At 44.4% G+C, this 20,498-nt stretch overlaps 2 protein-coding genes across 5 annotated transcripts; both read right to left on the reverse strand.

The window, feature by feature from the left end:
- Positions 1-1,593: 1,593 nt before the first annotated feature.
- LOC108086423 lies at positions 1,594-11,444 on the reverse strand. The gene is given in 12 exon segments (XM_043208304.1): positions 1,594-3,068; positions 3,235-4,749; positions 4,752-6,607; positions 6,676-6,791; positions 6,849-7,231; positions 7,439-7,620; positions 7,685-7,852; positions 8,343-8,497; positions 8,561-8,799; positions 8,863-8,998; positions 9,064-10,124; positions 11,234-11,444. Coding segments are annotated over 11 exon segments (6,378 nt in total). The 5' UTR covers positions 9,217-10,124; positions 11,234-11,444.
- A 472-nt stretch (positions 11,445-11,916) lies between these two features.
- LOC108086425 (protein quiver) lies at positions 11,917-18,966 on the reverse strand. Of its 4 annotated transcripts, XM_017183326.2 has the most exons (7): positions 18,873-18,966; positions 18,739-18,815; positions 18,167-18,214; positions 17,382-17,438; positions 16,361-16,413; positions 16,212-16,305; positions 11,917-16,047 (listed from the first exon to the last, which is right to left on the reverse strand). In XM_017183326.2, exons 2-7 carry the CDS (start codon positions 18,785-18,787, stop codon positions 15,824-15,826), a joined length of 525 nt encoding a protein of 174 aa, XP_017038815.1. In that variant the 5' UTR covers positions 18,788-18,815; positions 18,873-18,966; the 3' UTR covers positions 11,917-15,823. The 4 variants fall into 4 exon arrangements, with proteins under 4 accessions (XP_017038815.1, XP_017038816.1, XP_017038817.1 ...); XM_017183327.2 differs by lacking the exon at positions 18,167-18,214; XM_017183328.2 differs by lacking the exon at positions 17,382-17,438.
- Positions 18,967-20,498: the final 1,532 nt, after the last annotated feature.

Genomic DNA, 20,498 nt, shown 5'->3' on the forward strand with positions numbered 1-20,498 from the left:
TATATGTTGACTGGTTAGATAGAGTTTCGTGTGTGTGTTTACCCGTATTTGCTGTTGCAGAAGTGTCAAATCATAAAAGTTTTACGCATCACAATTGGTATATGGTATATGGTTTGTGGAGGAGAAAGGAAGAATCGAAGAAGACTGAAACTATGGCCATTCATCGTTAGATATTCCGATACTACATTTTCAAGGTACGAGATGCAAGATACAAACATGCAATCCAACCCAGTTGAGGTTGGATATGGAGAATCTGATGTAGGGGTCGAGTGCTGAAACTGAAAATGGGAAACAGAAAAAAGAAAATAAAAATGATGATCTCCTCTCAGATTTTGCTTAATGAATTTCGATTTAATCAGAATTTTGCTCGGTTTAAGTTTGCAATTTGTTTTCCATTTTATTATCGCTCTTGCTTACGCTCTTACCGATCTACAATTTACAAACTACGAAATTACATCACTACATAATTATTGTTTAAATGTTTTTGTTTTTTTGTTTTGCTTTACTCGGTTTTGTTTTGGATTTAAAATATTATCGTTATCATTAAAGTTTATATTATAGCTTTATTTTTATTATGTTGTTTATGCCGTTGTAGGTGTTGCCGCCATCGCATAAGCATGCTTTTCTGTTTGTAATTACCAATACAATTAAAATTATTACCTTGTATAAAAATAATAATAATAATAGCATACAATAATAGTGTTCTCTTGCAACTCCCTATATCTCTCTCGATCTGTTGCCTCTGAAGTTGCATTTCTTAGTTAAAATAACTAAATGTAGTTTAATGTGTGTTTTCTTTTCGTTTAAGTTACAGGATAAGTTAATTTAATTTACGTACATTGAAAAATGTGTTTTTGTTACTTTTTTGTTTTTGTTTCTACGGGCTGCCCTGATGTGCCACGCCCCTGTTTTTTTTTTTTGGGCAGATAGGGTGGTTCTGGGCGGGGGCGATGCCTCATCGGTGGAGCAGCCCGGCTAAAGCGCGTGGTTCTGAAACGGCGTGAGCCGCAGAGAAGTGGTTCCTTCTCCATCGTTACAACTATTTGAATCACTAAACATAGTTTCATAAATCAATAATTCTTGCTCTTATTTTGTGTGTTCTGCAATTATTATCCAATATTTACATTTTGCTATTTAACACTTGAGTTGTTTCCGTTGTTGTTGGTGTTGGACAGAGGAAGTGGGGAGATGGAGCGTGGGTTGGTTTGGATGGGATCTCTTGCCCAAGAGAAAGAGCCAAGTTCTCGGTATGCATTTCCATATACATTGTACATATATATATTTGTTTTATTAATTTAATTCTTAATATGGTTTAGGGTTAGGCGATCTTGAAAAATAAGACCTAAATCGTTATACACACATATGCTTCTATATATAGGCTATAGAAAATCAAATTAAGCGAACTTTGTTAATGGTGGCTTTCATTTATACAACAAACTCTCCTTCCCATTCCACTCACTCACTTTCTCCCTTGGCCCTTTCTTTTCTGGCTGAAAGATCTTCCTGCTGGCTGCTAATTTACAGACTATAAATCTGAGTGCGCGGGTCTTGTGTATGCATGTGAAACTCGGAAAACCTACTAACTGATTGGCTTTAGACCAGCTCGCTTTTGTTGACCAAACAGAGGGTGCAGCAGCAGTGGGGCTGCTGCTGCAGGAGCTGGCTTAAGGCCACTTGGGCGTCGGCCAGAGGCAGGGATATGGCCACCGCCTGGGTTTCCGCCTCCGCCTCCGCCTGCGTCGCTGCCAAACTGAGCGAAGTGCCGCTGGGCAGATGCAAAGGGGGTTGTACTCGATGTTAGCTGCTGCTGCTGCTGCCATCCGCGTCTCATCTGTTGATGGTGGACGTCACTCCCGCTCCCCCTGCTCCCGTCCCGGCCGTTCCTCCTCCACCAGCTCCCGTGGCACTCACACCACTGCTCACAGCTCCTCCTCCTCCGTTTCCGCCCGCTCCACTGCCATTGTTATTATTATTGTTGTTGCTGGTGGGCAGTACGACTCCTCCGTTGTTGGCACTGGCTATCACCTGTTCCACGGTCAGAGCTTTGCCAACCTCCTTGGCACTCAGCAGACTGCCGTCCTGAGTGCTCACATTATTCGCATTCGTGGCAACCAGCTGCCTAATGGTGGTGGTGGTGGGTCCCACGGTGCCACCGCTACTGTTCACAGTGGTTCCCAGCGGCAGGGTTCTAGTAATGATCGCCGAATTGTTGAGGCGTCCCCTGAGCTGCAGTCCGCCCGGTCCCAACTGCATCTGCATCTGGCCACTGTTGTTCTTCTGCAGCGGCTTCACATTCAGCAGACTCGTATACAGCACCCGCTTGTCTCCCTGGACAGTTTGTGAGTTTCCTGCGGTGGCCAGCGTCTTGAGCTTCTGATGCTGCTGTTGTTGCGGCTGCTGCTGTTGGGATTTGTTCAGCAGCACCGTGGTGGCGCCCACCTGCTGCGCCTGCTCACCCGTGCCGGCGCTGCTGACAAAATTTAGCTTGAGGTTGGAGTTGGACAGCTCCTTGTAGTGAAGCTTTTGACTGGCGGCCGCCGCCGTTTGCAGTTCGGTGGCCGTTGCAATGGTATAGTTGCCAGATGATCCGCCGCCACTGCTATTGCTGCTGGTCAGGAAGATCTTGTTGGCCTGCTGGGGTGTCGCCTGTGCGGTGATGATTGCCGTCGAAGCAGGATGCAGGCTGTAGTTGTGGTTGGCCGCAATCGCTGCCGCCGAGTTCGGCTTAAGCTGCTGCTGTTGGGCCTGGCCAGCCACCGATTGCTGCTGCTGCAGACTGACATCCGACACGAGCAGCGGAAACTGCGACATCTTGATCACCTTGCTGAGCTTCTGCTGCTGCTGCTGTTGTTGTTGTTGCTGCTGCTGCTGCAATCCATCGCTCGTGTCCATCTGCTCGGAGTTGTTGCCCGGCGTTGTTGTCACCAGTTCCTCTAGCTCCTCGTGCTGTACCAATTGTTGAAGCTGCTGCTTGGTCAGTTGGATGCACTGCTGTTGTTGTTGTTGCTGTTGCTGCTGCAACATATGCTTGCGCAGAACCTTTCGATTGAGCAGGAGTTTGTTGATGTCTGAAAGGGAAAATAAATTAATGTTTAAAATAATATAGAAAGCATAGTCTATAAGGGTCCCGTTTGAAAGGAAATCCTAATTCAATGTAACTGGGATTTCTTACAAAAGTCTTAAATACATTCCTGAAAATGAATTTAATCATGACTTCTGATCTCCATATCTTACCTGTATTCTCCGGTCCGTTGAGCTGCCGTTTTTGGGTTGCCCGACTGGTCCAGATAATCTGATTGGTTCCTGCCTTCGGCGAGGAGTCCACCGTCGTGGAGAGCACCGCTGTGGTGGCCACCGCCGTGTTGGTGCCGCTCATCTGGCGCCACACAATCGGCTGCTGCTGCACCAGCTGCTGTTGTTGCTGCTGCACATTGTTGCGGGTGGGCGTGGCGACAAGCAGGGGAGTACTGGTGGTCACCTGCTGCACCTGCTGATGTCCCTGCTGCTGCATTCCGGCAATGCTGTGCACGGCCAGCTGCTGGCCACTGGCAGTGTTGATGATGTTCACACTGGAACCGGTGTTGCCGCTGGCCCCCGAGGAGCTATCATCGTTCTGCACCTTAACGTTGGACAGCGTGATGACCGTGTTGGGTCCAATGGACGCGGTTGTGGCTCCTCCACTGGTGACTCCCGTCTTCTGGATGGCGTAGGTGACCTTTTGGTTGGCCGCCGCCGCAGCTGCTGCCGTGACAATCTCGCCGCAGCTGGTGGTGTAGATCAAGTGGTTGCTCGTGGCGCCAGCGCCGGCAGCTTGCAGGGGCGTCAGGGAGCGCGAGGGATCCCGCTGCATCTGGAAGAGCAACTGCTGCTGGGGATTCTGGTTCTGATTGGGGGTCTGAGGCGCGGCCTGTCGCTGCTGGACGGTCACGTTGCGGAGCTGGGCCTGCGCCAGCTGGTGCTGCAACTGCTGCTGAGCGGTGAGCGTGGGCAGCGGACTGCTTCCCGTGTGCGGAGTGATGGTCACTATATCGCCAACGGCCGCTCCTCCGCCGTATTCCGTTCGTGCGATGATCTGCGGACCGGCGCTGGCGAACTGATTGAGCAACTGCGTCACCTGGGGCTGCTGCTGCGGCTGCTGTTGTTGCTGCTGCTGCTGCTGCTGCTGCTTCTGCGTGGTTATCTGGGCGGGTATGTTGATCAGCTGCGTCGTGGGCAGAGCAATGGCTTGTGGCTGCAGCTGTTGTGTCTGTGGGGCGACAGGAACGATCTCCGCCTGGGGTTTCTCCACTGGCTCCACCTTCACAGGCAAAAGCGGTGCTTCTTTCGCCACCACCTCCGACTGTTCCACTTCCGCGGGCGGTTCCTCCTTGGGCGTAACAACCACCGGCGGCGCTTGGCTGAAGAAGAGCTCACGCTCCTTTAGAGTTTCCACAGTGGGACACACTGTAAAGGTGGAACTACCCAGCGGACATTGCGCTAGTCTCGTCTTGCGATTGCGGCCAGCGCGCTTCGATGGATCGGCATTTCCCACCTTGGGTTTCTTCTCGTCTATACAATCCAGCAGCTGGTCGGTGATCTCCACTTCGTCCACAGCTGCCTCGCCATCCAGAATACCATTCCAAAAGCTGGTGGCCTGGTTCAAAGTCTTCGGGTCATCCATGGCGCACTCCTGCAGGATATTGTCCAGCATGTGCTCGTGGTTGTCGTCCTCGTCATCGTCGCCCAACAGGTTGTTGATATCGTTTAGGAGTCGCCGCCACTCAGGTTGAATTCCAGGGCAGATCCCGATCCTGAACCCGAGCAGTTTGGACTCTTACTGCTACCGCGGGCGTAATCCTGGCATTGAACCGTCTGCAGCAACTGGGCATCCGACTCGAGATCCGTGTACTTGAAGCCGCTGCTCAGGAAGTACGAGTTGGATTCGTTTTCATCCGCTTCGCGCTTGCCCAAACGGCTCAGCTCCACATTGATGGGCGTGGCCTGGGTCCAATCGACAATGTAACTATCGTTTAACTTGCCCACTTCACAGTCCTGGCTATCGGACAGTTCATCCGTGGGTGTTTTGGGTCGGAAGTGCAGCCAGTCGCGCCTGATCTCCGAGAGCAGCTCATTGCAGATGTCCAACCGCTGACTGGAGGTGGGCGACAGTCCTCCCATGTAGTCCGCATTGAACTCATCCTCAACAGGAGATTGGATGAACAGGTCCTTGGGCCGCGCATGCACTTGGCTGTTGCGCAGATTCCGCAGGCGAATCACATCTGGCAGCTGGTTCAAGCACGGCGCAGCATCATCCTCTTCCATACGCCTGGCGGCCTGCATTTGTTCGTGCTCCACCTGCTGCTGATGCTGCTGGGCCTCCAGCTCCTTCTTGACCGCCGTGTGTCGGATGATGCTGCTCAGTTGGGCGAGATTGACATCGTCCTCGGCCTCATCGTCCATCAGTTCGGGATCGGGTTGCGTGGACTGCAGGACAGCTGCTGTGCGGATGCTGCTCAGCGGCTCGTTGGAGTCGTCGGCATCGATCAGCTCGCGCTTTATCGTCTTGGCCATCTCCTCCAGCGAGGGTCCCGGATTGGCTGCCACAAGCGTGCCCGTCGATGCGGCTGCCTCCGCTGCAGCGGCTTCTTCGGCGGCTCGAGCGGCGGCCGCTGCCGCCGAGGTGGAGGCCACCGGCTGATCTTCACCTCCGACTGCGACGCCGACGCACTCCTCCGCCTCCTGCTTTATCACATTGATTTTTTCGCTAATGCTAACATCCTTATTGATAACGTTACTACTACTACTACTATTGTTGTTGTTCAACACGGTGTTGTTGTTGTTGTTGTTATTGGAACGGTGGTGCTGCTGATGATTGGCTCGCGGCGGATGCAACTGCTCCGAATCCTTCTTATCCAGCAGCTCTGGTGCCAGATTCTCGCAAACTTCCTTATCCTTATCCTCTTCCTTTTTCAGTTTCTTGCCCAAAACCAATGCCAGACGCTGGAGATAGGCTCTGGGCAATGGACCCAGCGCCGGTTTGGAGTCCTCCTCCTCCGTCTGAACCTCTCCAGCTGTCGCCACCGCTTCCGAAGATCTTTTAAGACGCTTGGCTGCATTTAGTTCTCGCAGCTGCTGCTTTTTGCGACGCAGGCGACGGCGTTTCTGGCGATGCTCTATCGAGTTCTGGGGCAACGTGACCGCTGAGCTGTAGATTCCAAGCCGCGACACATTCTCGTCGTCGCTAGCTAGATATAAATCCTCTACATCAATCTCATATCCCTCCTCGACCTCGAGTTCTTTGCTCTCTGGGCCCGTTTCTGGAACCGCTGCAGGCTTCTCCACGTCGCTGGGAGGTTCCACCTTTATTAGCTCCGGAGCAGGCTGCTCTCCTTCGACGACGGGCTTTCCGGCAGGAACCAAATCCACCACTGTTGGCGGCGAATTGGGTTTGCTTAACTGCTCGAGGTGCTCCTGCTTGGGTTTGTCGCCACATCTATCGACCACCAAGCTTTCCATCACCGTGTAGTCCAGCTGTGACCAGAAGTCGTCGAAATTCGTTGTGGCGCGATCGAGGAGAATACGACCGCCACGACCCAAACGACGACGAGCGAAGCCGATGCAACGTGGCCTGTAAGATTAGCCCGATTCGGAGTGAGTATGGGCATGGACATGGGCCAAAATAGAATGGCAACAAACCTGGGATAATTGAGGGAGGTCAGAGTGTAACGGTATTTGGCATCCGAACAGTTTGCACTGGGCGCCATCTCCTCGTCGACTGAGTCCCACGGCCAGCGACCACCTTGGTGTCGAGTCTGTAGAAAAAGTGGATCAGAATTGGGCTTTAAACTCACAGCGAATAGAAAACTTACCGGTAGGTAAATACAGCTCGACCTTCGCCTAAATGCAAACGGCGTCTCCTCCTCGCTCTCGGAGCCCAGCTTGTTGCCATTCTGGGCACCAAAGTAGTCCTCCTCCTCGCTATCCGCGATCGAGTCGTTGGCCGCCGGCGAGGCGCTCTGCTGCCTGCTGAGGTGGTGCAGGTGGTGGGGCAGGTGGTGCGCAGGCGAGACTCCGGAGCCTCCAGACGCCGGCAGACCCGGCAAATACTGTTGTTGCTGCTGCTGTTGGTGTTGCTGCGTCGGCTGCTGCTGGTGTTGCTGCTTGTCGCGGGGCAGTTTGTGCTTGCGCTTCTTGTATGGACGCTTTTCCTTGCGACTGCTGCTCCCGTTCCCACTGCCACTGTTGATGGCATCTGAAAAGGGGGATAGGTGTAAAATATGGGTTACAAAATTATACAGTTTCTTATAAACAAAAAGGTAAATAAAAAGGTAATTATGTTACTAGGGAAATATGAGATCGAATAATTGTAGACTAAATTATATCATACTAAGTTTGAGGAATTTTATATTAAATCATTTTATACAATTATAATTTATATTAAATAAAGATATCAACCCACCCTTACCCAGATTCGACGTGTTCAGGTACTGCGACCCTGAGCCGAAGACATTCGCATTGCCCGCTACTCCAACTCCGCTCGGCAGCAGACCCGTGGGCAGGGCGGCCAGAATGGCACCAGCCGATACCCCCGCCGCTGTCCCTTGTGAGTATTGATTCGTATACAATGGATTATACGCGGGTCTGCAAATAAACAAGGAGAACCTCAGTACCTTTCGGGATAAGTAAGGGGCATTTCGAAACGCACCTTGTGTGCTTGTACTGAGAATTCAGTTCCGAGTAAACAGCACCGTTAAAGTCGCGCATTTCGACACGTTTCTCGAAGATGCTCACAGTCATCTTGAGATGATCGCGCTTCGTCTCCTCGCGTCGCCGCACCATCTCCAATATGGTGGTAGCGCGCTGCAGGTCGCGTCTGGTGTACATGCAAAGTAAAGGTGGATTAGTTCGATTCAGGTAGGGACAACTGGGCAATAAAGTATGCTGGCTAACGAAAACTACCTGGTATGGAATTTATAAACGACAAAAAGGAACATTTTTCATGTTAAAGGATATTCTTAACAAAATAGTATTTCTCTTTAATATTTTGATTTAAGCACAGGAATTACTATAACATTATGAATATGATTACTGTTACAATGTATAACCACAAAATATCACAATCAAACAAATCATTTTACAATCAAAGCAAGGGAAACAATACACAGTGTATTTTCCCTGGCAGACCAAAATAATGACTCAACGTATTTACACAGAAATCAAAAATTGTGATAAAACGTCTTGAAATGATTCATTTAAGGCAACATTGAAGATTTCAAAGTATTTTCTGAACGTAGAGCAGCACGATTAGCCAGCATTAATAAGATTTGTCAACCGACATTAGGCAAACTTCTCTCAATTCTTACCGCAGCTTAAGCATCTTCTCGTAGGAGGCCTCGTCGTTTTTGCGATTCTTGCGGGTTTGCATTTTCTCGGTGCGTCGCCGGAAAGCCAAATAGGGATTGTTGGAGCTGGCGCCAGGTCGACTCTCCGTTTTCACCGTCAGAATCAGCGGGTGTTGCTATAAAGTGATAAGGGATCAATGCATGACCTCCTACTGACAGCTATGCAAAGATATTATTACCATCTTTAGGCGCTTGTTTAGCCAGTAGTCGTAGACGGATATGCTGGTCTCGTCGTCCTGGTTGAGCAGCGACTTGGCCTCGTTAAGCGTGACCACTGTTTGGCCAGAGCTCTTTTCCAGGCGGTCCATCATCTGCTCGAACTTGAGTTCGGTGAGCTCCAGGCGCTGCTGCTGACTGAGCCAGTCCTCATCGGCACTGTCCATATCATAGTCAGGGACCTCGGTGTCCAGCCCAAGAGCTGTGAGGTTAAGAGTTCATTTAATTTCGTTTGATTTCATATTTGATTAACTAATATCCTTACGTTGCATGTGGATCATTTGGCGGGGCATCTTGTAGTCCGGCGGATAGTAGTCATCGTAAAAGGGCTGGTCCGTCTGCAGTACCTCGGGCGTGGGGATGATGAGGCCCGTGCATATTGCCCGCTGCAGATGGTGTTCCTACAAGAGATCACAGGCCAAATAAGTTTACATCAAGATTGGACCTTAAAGAAATTAACACTTACCGACTCCTCCTCCTTCTCCATGCCACTGGGCATCTGGGGCACCGCCCGGTTGATGGCTGAGTACTCGGGCAGGTCGGGCAGCTCCTCGGCCAAGTAGATGGGCATCTGCTTGGACGGATCCAAATGGCGGGCTCTGAACGAAAGCTTCGACATCTTGCTGGCTTTTGTTTTTGGGTTTCGGGGAGGTGGTATTGGGTGTTTTTGTGGTGTGTGGAACGTTTCTATTTGCTGTTGCTGTGGCTGTGTTTTGAGTGTTTTGCCTAGTGGAATCGGCTGCTTATGTGGCTATGGATGCTAAGGCGCCTGCTCCGGCTGTCCAACTGCAGTAAACAGTGGGACTCGGGCTGCTACTGCTACTTTGGATTCGGAAGGAGGATCTACTCCGATGCGTGCTCTGCGCTGCGGATGTGAGTGCTCCTCTACTCGTTATTGTTAGCTGTAGCGGAGGATTTTTCTGGTACAAAAGGTGCTGATCCTTCCGATCCTTCTGATCCTGCTCCTGACACCGATCCCGATCCTGAGCACCGGGGCTGCGGTGGCTGTGGCTGCTCTGCCAGCTGGTTAACGCAGCCCCTGTGCCCGTTGCCCTGGCCGAAGACGTAGTGCCACTGCTGGTGAGGATTGGGTGTGGATTGGCGACTATATAGGGCGTGTCCTCCTCCCCCGGGACACCCTCCTCCCGCTTCCGCTCCTCCTCCTCCCTCTCCTCCTCCTCTTGCCTCGGCTGTCGTCGTCCTTGATCCTGGGGGATTCTTCTGGCTGACAGCGACGACAGCAGGATAATGGCCAAGGAAACGATCTGGTGGCAATTACGACGACAACGCAGTGGTAGCAACAACAGTGACAGTGAATGCAGCAAATGTGTCGACGACATTTTTCACGTTGAAATCGAAGGTCCTGTGTGAATTGGCATAATTACGTTCATCAAATTTGCACATTTCAGTTCATCATCGTATTTTGGCTTTATCAAAAGTTGGTTCTTTTCTTGTTTCTTCCTCTTGTTGTTATTATTTATTATTATTTCGCCTTGGCTTTTGTGTTATCGGTTGACTGATAAAAATCTAGAATCGAGAACAACAACAAAAACTAGTAAGTAAACAACTCACACACAGGCGCACACATGTGAAGGTGAGGGCAAGCGCGCGCGGGAAAATATCACAAATTACACACACATGGATTTATATATTTTGTTTTTGCGTTTTTAAACTAATATAACACGCACAAAAACATGCCCCCTATGAATCATTGCCGCTGCTGATTTCATTTCTAATTTTTTCAGTTATTAAGTTGCGAAAAACGCATAATCATAGAAACGACGAAAAAAAGGCGGCATAAACAAACACACGCGCGCAAAAACACACACCTCAAACAAACGCGGCGAATTAAATGCTACTTTTTTGTGGGATGTTAACCCTGTCGGTTAACATGTTGTTTGTACAGAACTCTGTTAATTGAAAAAAAAAACGCAAGCAAACTCCGCCTCATGTGTGTTTTGTTTTTTGCTTTTATCCGATTAATTAGCGTTCAACCGCTGAGTGCGTGTATTTTGTTAGATCGGGACTAATTTTTCACACACTTTACCGCACTTTTCAGAGAGTAGCGCGGGCAATCTGGTTGATAAATCGCTCGAAAAATTTTACACAAAAATACCGATTTTGCGTATAGCGTGGTTTCGCTGGAAAGCAATAATGGCGGCCAGAGAGCCGAAGACCGACGACGCCGCGGACTGCAGAGCCGTGAATTATTTTCGCCGACGGCGGCGATAACGATGAGCGGCTGCAGTTTGTCAGTCACCAGTTTGCCTTATTTTCACTTGGGATAACTGTTAAGTCCTAGCCGAAAATTAAATATTCACTTGTGTCATTTTTAGGGCTCCTAAAAACAATCTTTTACATATAAAAAATGCAGTTTAGTCCAGCGACTGTTATCGATAGGTCGCCGATGCTTGTGGTTAATTCACGGCCTCTCACTCCGATGACACTCCGAACAGTGAATTAGCGCCCCTTGCGAGCTCTTTCCGCACTAAGCCCAACGCTGCATGATTTTTTTTTCACAAACAAAAAAATCGATTTAGATTTTTTCACGCACATTTTTCACACTTTTCGCAAGGCTTTCTAGCGCTTGCAATGCTCAAATGAATTGATTTCCAACGTATTTACCACTGCCGCACCGTTTTTAGCTATATTCAATTGGTTTCGCTAGCGTAAACGATCGAATTTGTTCTTCAGCAGCGGGACACGTTTTTACTTATGGGCGGCCATTACGAATGAAATTTTCGGAGTTGTCGGAGTCGTGCAACCGTCGCCAGAGTGGCGAAATTATTTTCGCTAGGCCTCCGGGGGATTGGATTGACCATTTTTTATGCGGTTTTTGGCTAAATCTGTGGAATTTTGTGGATGGTCAAATGCATACATTCGGATTGCTGATGCCTAGCTGCATTTATTTAATTTGTTGTTAATTTACGCAGCCCCAAATCGCCAGCTGCCACCTAGTGGTGGGCAATTAATTCGGAGTAGTGAGGCGTTAGGAAATTGTTTTCGGGTTATCGAAAGAGCTCACAATTTCGTTGTGGGCAAAAATGTTCTAGCGCGTTGGTTTTGAAATAGCACTAAACGTTTTTTTTATATATTTATGCCGTTAAAAATAGATTGTTTCTTTGTATAATTTAAAGACAGAAAAATAATCTCTTTTATTGGTAATTTTCAACAATAAAGTTTATCATTTAAAAATATATTCCACACAAAACAATGTAATTTTGTATTTATGTTTTAGCATTTTATTTGCCTAGATAATGAAGTCATACATAACAACAGAAAATTTTAAATTTTCAATGTATCCGTTTCATTTTTACAATTAATTTTAATAAATTTGACTTTATTTTTTTATTTAAATGCTTTTGTTTTATTATAATCTCTTACAAGGCTTTTCGTACTCGCTGTTTTGCTTAACTTTGTTTATTTGCTAGTTACAATGTCTTGATAGTTTTAAAGGTGCTCGTTGAGTTTTCATCTTTTTTGGAATACAATTAAAATATTGTCGATATACATTAACAATTTCTGGGATTATGCTGAGTTGGCTAAGCGATTTTGAATGGTAATTTATGTTGGTATTTGTATTTGTCCAGCAAAGCGAGTTGGAAGCACCTGCTTAGTAAAAAGTAAGCCTCAAAGCTTTAGTTTTTAAAGCCCCAAGCAGAAGAAGCTTGATTTGATAAGATCCCGCGCCGATCCTCCAACGGTTTTCTCAGCTGCCTGTGTATCCTTAGTTTTTGTGTTTTTTTAATCTGTTTTTTTTCGGGGGAAATGGCCGCACGGACGTTCACAATTACAGTTGGGACCGCGGCCGCCTGTGGCCAAAAGCGATTTTTTGGATATATTCGCCGGACAGGCGGCGCCGGATTTTTCATTTTTACCCTCGAAGTTTCAGCTGCTCGGCAATGCACGCGCGCCTGCCGCCCACAAATTGCCAGCGTTTAATTTGAAAAAAATTAAATAATAGTATTCTGCAGTTGTGGAGCGGCTGTCGCGGCATTGCGACCACTGTGGCATGGATTGCGATGGCGTACATGATGAAAAACATAGTCAGACAGTGGTGTCGTATGTGAAAAAGCACCATTTTCGTGGGTGGCTGTGGGTGGTGGGCGTGGCACAGCTGCGGCAGAGAGATTGAGAGCTCTCTATCGCGCCTGCGCAACCTTGTTGGTGGTGAAACACAGTGGCGTGGGCAGGGGTTTGAGTTTAACAGATTTAGCCTCCTTACTGGTCTTCCTTAAAAACCCTTCTACTCAATTCCTGCCTACGCCACTGGTGGAACATATGTGGATACCATCTGCGAAGTGGGCAGGTGAAAAGGTGAGTTGAGGTAGGTGAGTGATTGAGCGAGTGGTGGGAATAAATAGATCTTAACGTGGTGAGCTGAGGTGTAAACTCAAAGAAAGTCTGAAATATCTGATATTTTTGGGATGGATAATGGAAAAGTAAACAAACCCATAACTAAACTTAATTCGTAAAGCGACTGCTGATTCTTCTAGAGAGTTGGTTTTGTGGGCTTATTGTGTCTCTGTTTTTTCTTTTCTTTGCAATATTCATCAACCAATACCAATAATCAGTTTAGCTAGCATTCCGCTATATTGGTAAGATCTTTGATATTAATTTAGTGCTTTTTGTATTGTGAGGAATCTATGGATGTTTAAGCTTCGGCCCCGCATTTTTGGGCTCTCCAAACGGTTTTTATATTTTTTGTTGAAAAATCGCGCCTACAAGTAGTAAAAATTCACCATTGATAGAGTATATTAATGAGTTGGTTGATTGTTTCTCTAAGTGCATCGCTAATTCTGTAACTGTATCGTACTTTCTGTATATATTTCGCTAACATTCAGTGAGTGTAATTTGTGTTGTTGCGTGTACTTTCATTATTTTGTTTCTTTTTTTATATATACTACAGGTGTGGCTCTAGTGGAAGAGTTCTATGTGGTTTCTGTTTTGGAAGAAAGTTAGTAAAAAGAGTCTTAAGATCAAACAGAGTTGTTAGGAGAGTGTGAGAGATAGTTAAACAGATAGAAAGATATACAGAGAGATATAGAGGAGGTACAGAGAAAGAGAAATATAGAGTATGTTGGCGCTGAGAAAGATGTTGGAACTACAAAAAGTACTAAATTAAAATATGTTATTTTTGCACTACAAAATTCGTGTGTGTTTTTTTTGTTTTTGGTTAAACTTTATTGCCTGTTTTGATTAATGTTTTTTGTTTAAACTTTGAAACGCATTAACCGTTAATCAATCAATCAAATACTGGTTATAAGAATATTGTCAACATTCACAAACCAAAATCGGTTAGATATTTGTGGTTAAAATATATAAGTTTATCTGTTATTGAACAAACCAACATACCAGGAAAGCAAGAAACCATACAAATCAAACTCAAAAACTAATGTTGTAAACATTGCATTGGGATTTTCGCTTAGTGTAGAGGACTTTGCGGAGTTGGAGGGGGAGGGGTTGGGAGGGTCTTGGATCAAGAGGGGTAGTGAAAGTGTGTGAGTGTGCGTGTACCACCAAGATAGGCCGGCTAAAATCCGATATCCCATTCATCTACGAGCGAGGCAAGAGCGAACTAAGAAAACGGTGCGCAACTGTACTTGACTTTTTGAATTTTAGTTTGTTGTTTTTTTTTTTTTGACTTGTGACTTACCTGTGCCCAAGCAACGAAATTCAAATTCACATGCTTCCGGCTGGACGGATATGGATATTCTATTATTTTCATTTAGGTTTTTTCGTTAAGCAGTTTTGAACTAAAGCCAAGTCTAGGGTTAAATATTATACAAATGCGTGGGCAAAAGTGCACGAATGTTGAAAAGTTGGTTAAGTGAGTAGCAAGTAGATAAAGCAAATTGAAGCTAAAAGTTAACGGCATAGGTTGAGAGTAAATTTTGCTAAAGATATACGTATGGTAAAAATGGTTGTTTATTAGCCAATCTTCAATTATACAAATGAAAAGTTTTACGCTTAGAATACAAAACTTTAAGTCGAATACTCTAATCGAGATGACAATCATAACTATTAATTCATAACATTAAGTCAAATTCCAAAAATGTAAATCATAAGCTATGTAAGCTATAAGTTCCGATTCGATTCGATTCGTTTTAAAACTATCACTAGCATGAATGAGAATTGATTCAATTTCAATTTCATAATGAGGGATACGGGTTGTTAACGGATCTTGGGCGTGGGATCGGAATTGGGATCGGGGATCATCTACTTACAATCTAATTATCACTTGTTGAACATAAACCAAACGGGCCAGGGTGATCGGTACTTTATACAGTTTGGTGCTGGTGGCAGGTTCTATGAGGCTAACTACACTAAGATCGATAGGTTACCAAAGAAGTTCGGTCTCATTGTTGCTTCGTTACGTGATATGATGCGTGGGGTTTCTTTTTTTTTTTGGGGTCCAAGCGAGAACCGAGATTACAGCTTAATGACTAAGATCTAGGATACAGAGTATAACAACGAAATAACGTTTTATGCTTTATGGAGTTCACTTCCGACTTTGGAATAAACAAGATGAGCAAATGTTCCACTTGGTCACTGCAAATACTTTTGGGATGAACTTTGACTTTCGGGCTGGGCGATATATACAGTGTGTCTGGGTGTCGAGTTATTCCAAGTTTACATATGATTTAGACAAATGTTTAAAAGTAAGTGAGAATCGATTCAATTACTGGTTTCGGTTTCTTCGGTTTGACCCTCTGGTTGGGGCATTTACAAATGTAAGTAACAACGAAATCAAAATGTAATAATCACTACGATTCCTACTTAAGCGCTACATGCTTCAGCTTTAGCATCAACAACATGCAATTCAAATACCGAGTACTGATTCGACTTCGATGCGACTCGACAAAACTCGCATCTCAAGAACTCAGTGCATCCAAAGCTCGCTATAGTGTTGGTTTACTGTGTGTGATAGAGAAATAGAGAAAGCCTTCTGTCTATGGAAGCTTTGGTATGCATTCACATTCCTTGGAATCGGGTTTCTCGAGCTTTCGCTTGGTGCTGATAAAACTACTCGAAGTCCTTCTTCGAAAACTGTGCTCCAAACAAATCAATCGTAATGGTTACTGTTATCGTAATCAAATCAAATCAAGCTACAAATCATACGCTTAGATAGAAAGGAAGAGAGATAGTGAGTTCGTGTTGGGTTTTCTCTGGGTGTTTTTGTATGTTCTGAGTGTGTGGTTGTCTGTGGGTGAGCCTAACACTTTCTATCTGCTGAGCAATTGACCCATTAGCCATGACACTGCCACTGCGATGGGTATGAGATGCAGCTGGCAACCGTTAGTGTGTAAATTTTTACTAGAATTGCACATATCTTCCTCACAAAAGCACATATGTCCATTGCCTGAACTTTCCATCATGCACACGTGATCGACCATGAATAAATTGATCTGTAACTGTGACGTACACATGCGACGCACCACCTCGTACGCTAAAAATAGAGAGAGCAAGAGAAGAAAGAAAGAGACGGTGACACGCACACACAGGGGTGTCGATCAGTCAGTCAAAGGATAGTCAATTCGCAAGTAGGGAGCAAGAAGTACAGACCAGTTATTCTTCTGGGGTACAGTTGTGTCGGGGTTGCTAAGTACTCACGTGATCGCTGATGCCGCACCATTTTAACGCAGCAACCGTTGCAGGTCATCAAGGGAGGTTGATCCCTCGGCAGGGCGGTATAGTTGAAAGGATCCTGCATAAAACAAAACATTAATTTATATAGGCCATCTCAACCACTCTTTATCAACCTTGCAGCGGGCATCTGTCCAGGAATCGCACTCATAGCAGTAAATCGATCGCGCTATATGAAAAGATACCTTGTTATTACCATTCTTGATAAGCCTATGTTAACTGCTGATCTGCGAACTAGTTTGAGGTTAGTTTAGCTTGAGTACAGTAACGTCAAAGCGTGCAACACACAAAAGCATGCCAAGAGTTGCCAACACAAACAAACAGCGGGCAGAAAACATTTATCGATACCATTTTGAAAATCAAAGGGTGGTTTGATGAGTTTCTTTCGAATTGGTTGTGTGGCCTTTAATTTCGTATCGTATGGATAGTGTTGCGTAAATATTAAACCAATTACTCATTTCTAACCTACAAACGCAACAAAAATTTATCGAAAAATAAAAAAATGTGCTTTAAGGTTTTAGTAGGGTTGGAAAAGTGTCCTTTTAAAGCATGCACTCACACTCACATACTTGTATACCACAATACAGACACACAATTAACAAGGATACAATATCGGTTGCTCGGATAAAGTTTGTTTCAGAACTTAAATTAAATTCGTATCAAAAGCAATACGATCGGTTAATGACTATTTCGTTCCTAAATGCACACCTGATTCAAAATATTTAAAAAAGATTGTTGAGTCAAAATTAAAGTTAAGTTTAAAAAGCCTTGCCGTGGTGCAAAACAAACTTGAGAAAAAAGTGCAACCGAAAGAAAAATAATGTCAGGAAAGAGTTAAATGGGATGCCCCAAAGAACCAAACGAGTGTTGGTGGCAAAGCTTTAGGAATGAGAGAAATAGCACCAATCTTTCGGTTGATCGGGCATTGAATATGAAAACGAAAATATCTTAAGTAACATTGATAATCCAAAAATATTCCTTATTCAAGACGAACTCGAAATAAACCGATTCGAGTTTGTTAGAAATAGATTATACATATACTTATGCATGACTCTTATTTTCTTATATTTTGGCAAAAAGGTAATCGATAGGTTTAAGCAAATGGTTTCTGGTTTTGGAAAGACAATGGACTCATACTTTGACATTCGGCTGAGGTCTGCGGAATCCATATGAAAGTTAGAAATCCGATAACGGCTGCAAATAAATAATGGAAGAGAAGAGAGCAAAGTAGAAGTGGGCAGTAGAAGGAGCACAAACCAAAAATACAAAATCAAGGGGGCTTGGGAAGTGGACTGTAGATAATGCCCTATGCCAGGTAAAGTTGATCTGTCGGCTTGTTCCGATTCCTTGTTCCTCAGAGCAAGCACAACTGTACCTGTCATTGGATATAAGCTGAGTTTTGGGTACAGTTTTGGGAGAAACTATAGAGTTCTTAGGTGAATTGTGGAAATGCTACTAACGCCGGGGATTACTTTACAGCTCTTGGTATTCTGTGCACACAGTGTTCCAATGCCATTCGTTACCACCGCCTACTCGAAAGTATTACCAAGGTGACAGTGTTGTAAAGGGCACAGAGGAAAGACAATTTTTACAAATTACGTTTACATTTTGGTGTGAACTTCACTGCAACTCAAGACGCATACGTGTTGTTGTTGGATGTGAGACCAGGAATATGCAATATATATGGGTATATAGAATGTATAGAGTACAGACAGCTGCTTACAGTCGATATATAACGGCATTTACAATCAACGGCACGTACGAAACGAAACCAATAATGAAAACCAAACCAAACTCATATCGAACGCAACAATTGCTTTTCACGTTTTTACAGGGGATTATTTTCTTTTTAGATTAGTTCAAAAACTGAAGGCAATTTTGTTTAAATCGAATGGTTAAATGATACGCAAAACGAAACTTACTTGGAAAACAATTATCGGTGGTAGCGAATTTTGCCAATGCCAAAAAAACTATAGATTATTTTAGATACCGATGAAAAATGAAAAACAAAAATAATTAAAAAATGTTTTCAAATTCAGTTGAATTGTAATTAGCTTAGCCGCTATAAAGCCAAATGAAAATCAATTATTTTCGTGTCCTATCATACAAAAGATATACAAGATATAATAAGATCATTAAAGTCTATTAGCTGAAAACCTCACCAAAGGTTTTTTGTTGTTATTAGTGTTATTGAAGTGTATTTAAATTCCTATTTTTGCAAAAACATTTTCCTGTGTCTGGTTATTACTAAAAATCTAATAATCTTGTGTGTGAGAAGGTCTCCATTTAATTCTTTGATCTGTGTGAGAATAAAATTTTATGGTCCATAAAACAGCACACAATAAATGCTGGCACTTGTGTTTATTGTTCCGCTTCTGTTTATCATTCAATTCGATACGCTGTTGACCTTGTTCATTATTAACTCGATGATTATTTCTCTTGCTATATGTGAGCAGTTCTTTGATGAGTGGTGATGGATGAGTGAAGGGATTACCTGTTAAGACCAACAGCCAATTTCCGACTGCATTTCTCTGCGTCCACATCTTGGTCGGATTTCGGCTTTCCACCCACCTAAAATAATTTGCTTAATTAATTGTTGGAAAGGGTTAAATCAACATCGAATCTTACTTAAAGTGGGCCTAATTTATCTGAGTTAATACAATCTGCTGTCTGCAATCTGCTCTCAGGTTCTACTCTTCCATCGAAGCATTATTCTGCCGTCTCTAAAAGTTATAACAAAAGTAATAAAAAGTAAAAACTTATAGAATGTTTAAAATAGTAATACTTAGGGAGTAATAATCTTTTGTGAAAAATTATTAATAACATCGCGGAATATTCCTTGTATTCTCCTAACATTCCTAGAGCTTAAATTTGTTTGTTTAAATTTAAATTTCAGCTAGCTCCCCCTTAAAACACTTTCCATTTCTAATCCCTAGTGACTTCCCGCTGCACAGAAATTAACACTTTCCCGAATAACGACCGACTCTGGTTTCCCAACTTTTATGGTGCTTTAATGGTGCACATGTGCGAGAGTTGCCCAAAAAGTTTTGGGACGGAAATGATTTGTGGCGCTTAAATTTATGGCGACACTTGAAGTTGCCATGGAACTGCGACCAGTGCGTACGTCAATATGGCAATATAAATATATCGCTTATATGTGGATGGTATGGATATAAGTGGATAAAAAACACGGCTCTATAAATAGAGCCGCACAACCTCTAATAAGTGTTCTAGGTCAATCGGTGTGTGTGTTGGTCTGTGGTGCAGAGTGGTTGGGGTCGTGTTTTTTTGGGTGGTTGAGTTCAACTCATGGCTGCTGCTGATGTCAATGGTTCTTCGGTCCCCTGTGATTGACCGGCTGTTCGAGTGCCAACCATCGGTTTCATATCAACCGGATTTAACGCTCTGTTCTGCATTTTACACATTTTTTGTTTGGTTTGGCTAAATTTATTGCGGCATTTTTTGCATTGAACTTTGGCAAAGTGTCAAAAAAATGCGAGGGCGGCAACAAAAGAAGGCGAGGGGAAAGGCAGACAAAACTATTTATATTTATATGTATGCCACTGCTAAGACTATTCTTTAAGCGAGTTGAAAACCCAAGGATGATGAACAGCGGGTGCTCACTAAAAATGTTTTAGGCTTAGGTTTGTTTAATAAATGTTCCATTTTGTGACTTTAATTTTACACTCACTGAACTATTTAACATGGTTAATTGATTATGAGCTAGGCTTGTTTCAATCCTTATAACTATGAATAAAACAAATTCAGTGTCCATGTGGGGACTGTTACAGATTATCAAGATTTAATTTATAACTTTCGTTTCATCAAAAAAAAAAACATATATCCCCTTGTATCGTTGCAGCATTTGCTAAACTTTTCAGGTTAAGGTTTTAGCTTGGCATTACTAAATTTAGCGCAATGTCCCGCCAATATCGAAGACTTTCCACTGCTGCAAACCACCGGGACTTTCCCGCACCACCGCTGCAAATGCAAGTGGGTCAGAATTCGCACCCCGTTCAACAAGTGTTCACAATGCCTTCGTTTTAGCCACGATTATTATGGCTGCCGATCACATTTCATTGGCCATTCATCAAATTTTAATGTCTCTAACGGGCTAATTGCATAGTGGGTCAAAACCAGTCGAGAAACCACGCCCACAGCATTTGATTTTGTTCGTTGCTGGGATCCTTCAGCTCTTTTAATTACTTGCCTCTTGTCCTAGTTACTGGCTAACTGGAGTTGACGTTTCGTACA

This window comes from Drosophila ficusphila, unplaced genomic scaffold (assembly GCF_018152265.1).
Source record: "Drosophila ficusphila isolate 14025-0441.05 unplaced genomic scaffold, ASM1815226v1 contig_414, whole genome shotgun sequence".
Taxonomy (NCBI): domain Eukaryota; kingdom Metazoa; phylum Arthropoda; class Insecta; order Diptera; family Drosophilidae; genus Drosophila; species Drosophila ficusphila.

Coding starts and splice junctions, on each gene's coding strand:
- LOC108086425 (XM_017183326.2), bottom strand. CDS start 18,787: ATGTGGACGCAGAGAAATGCAGTCGGAAATTGGCTGTTGGTCTTAACA. Junction 16,414..17,381: donor GACCTCAGCCGAATGTCAAA/GTATGAGTCCAT, acceptor CTTTTCATATAG/CGCGATCGATTTACTGCTAT. Junction 16,048..16,211: donor GGTGCGGCATCAGCGATCAC/GTGAGTACTTAG, acceptor CTCTATTTTTAG/CGTACGAGGTGGTGCGTCGC.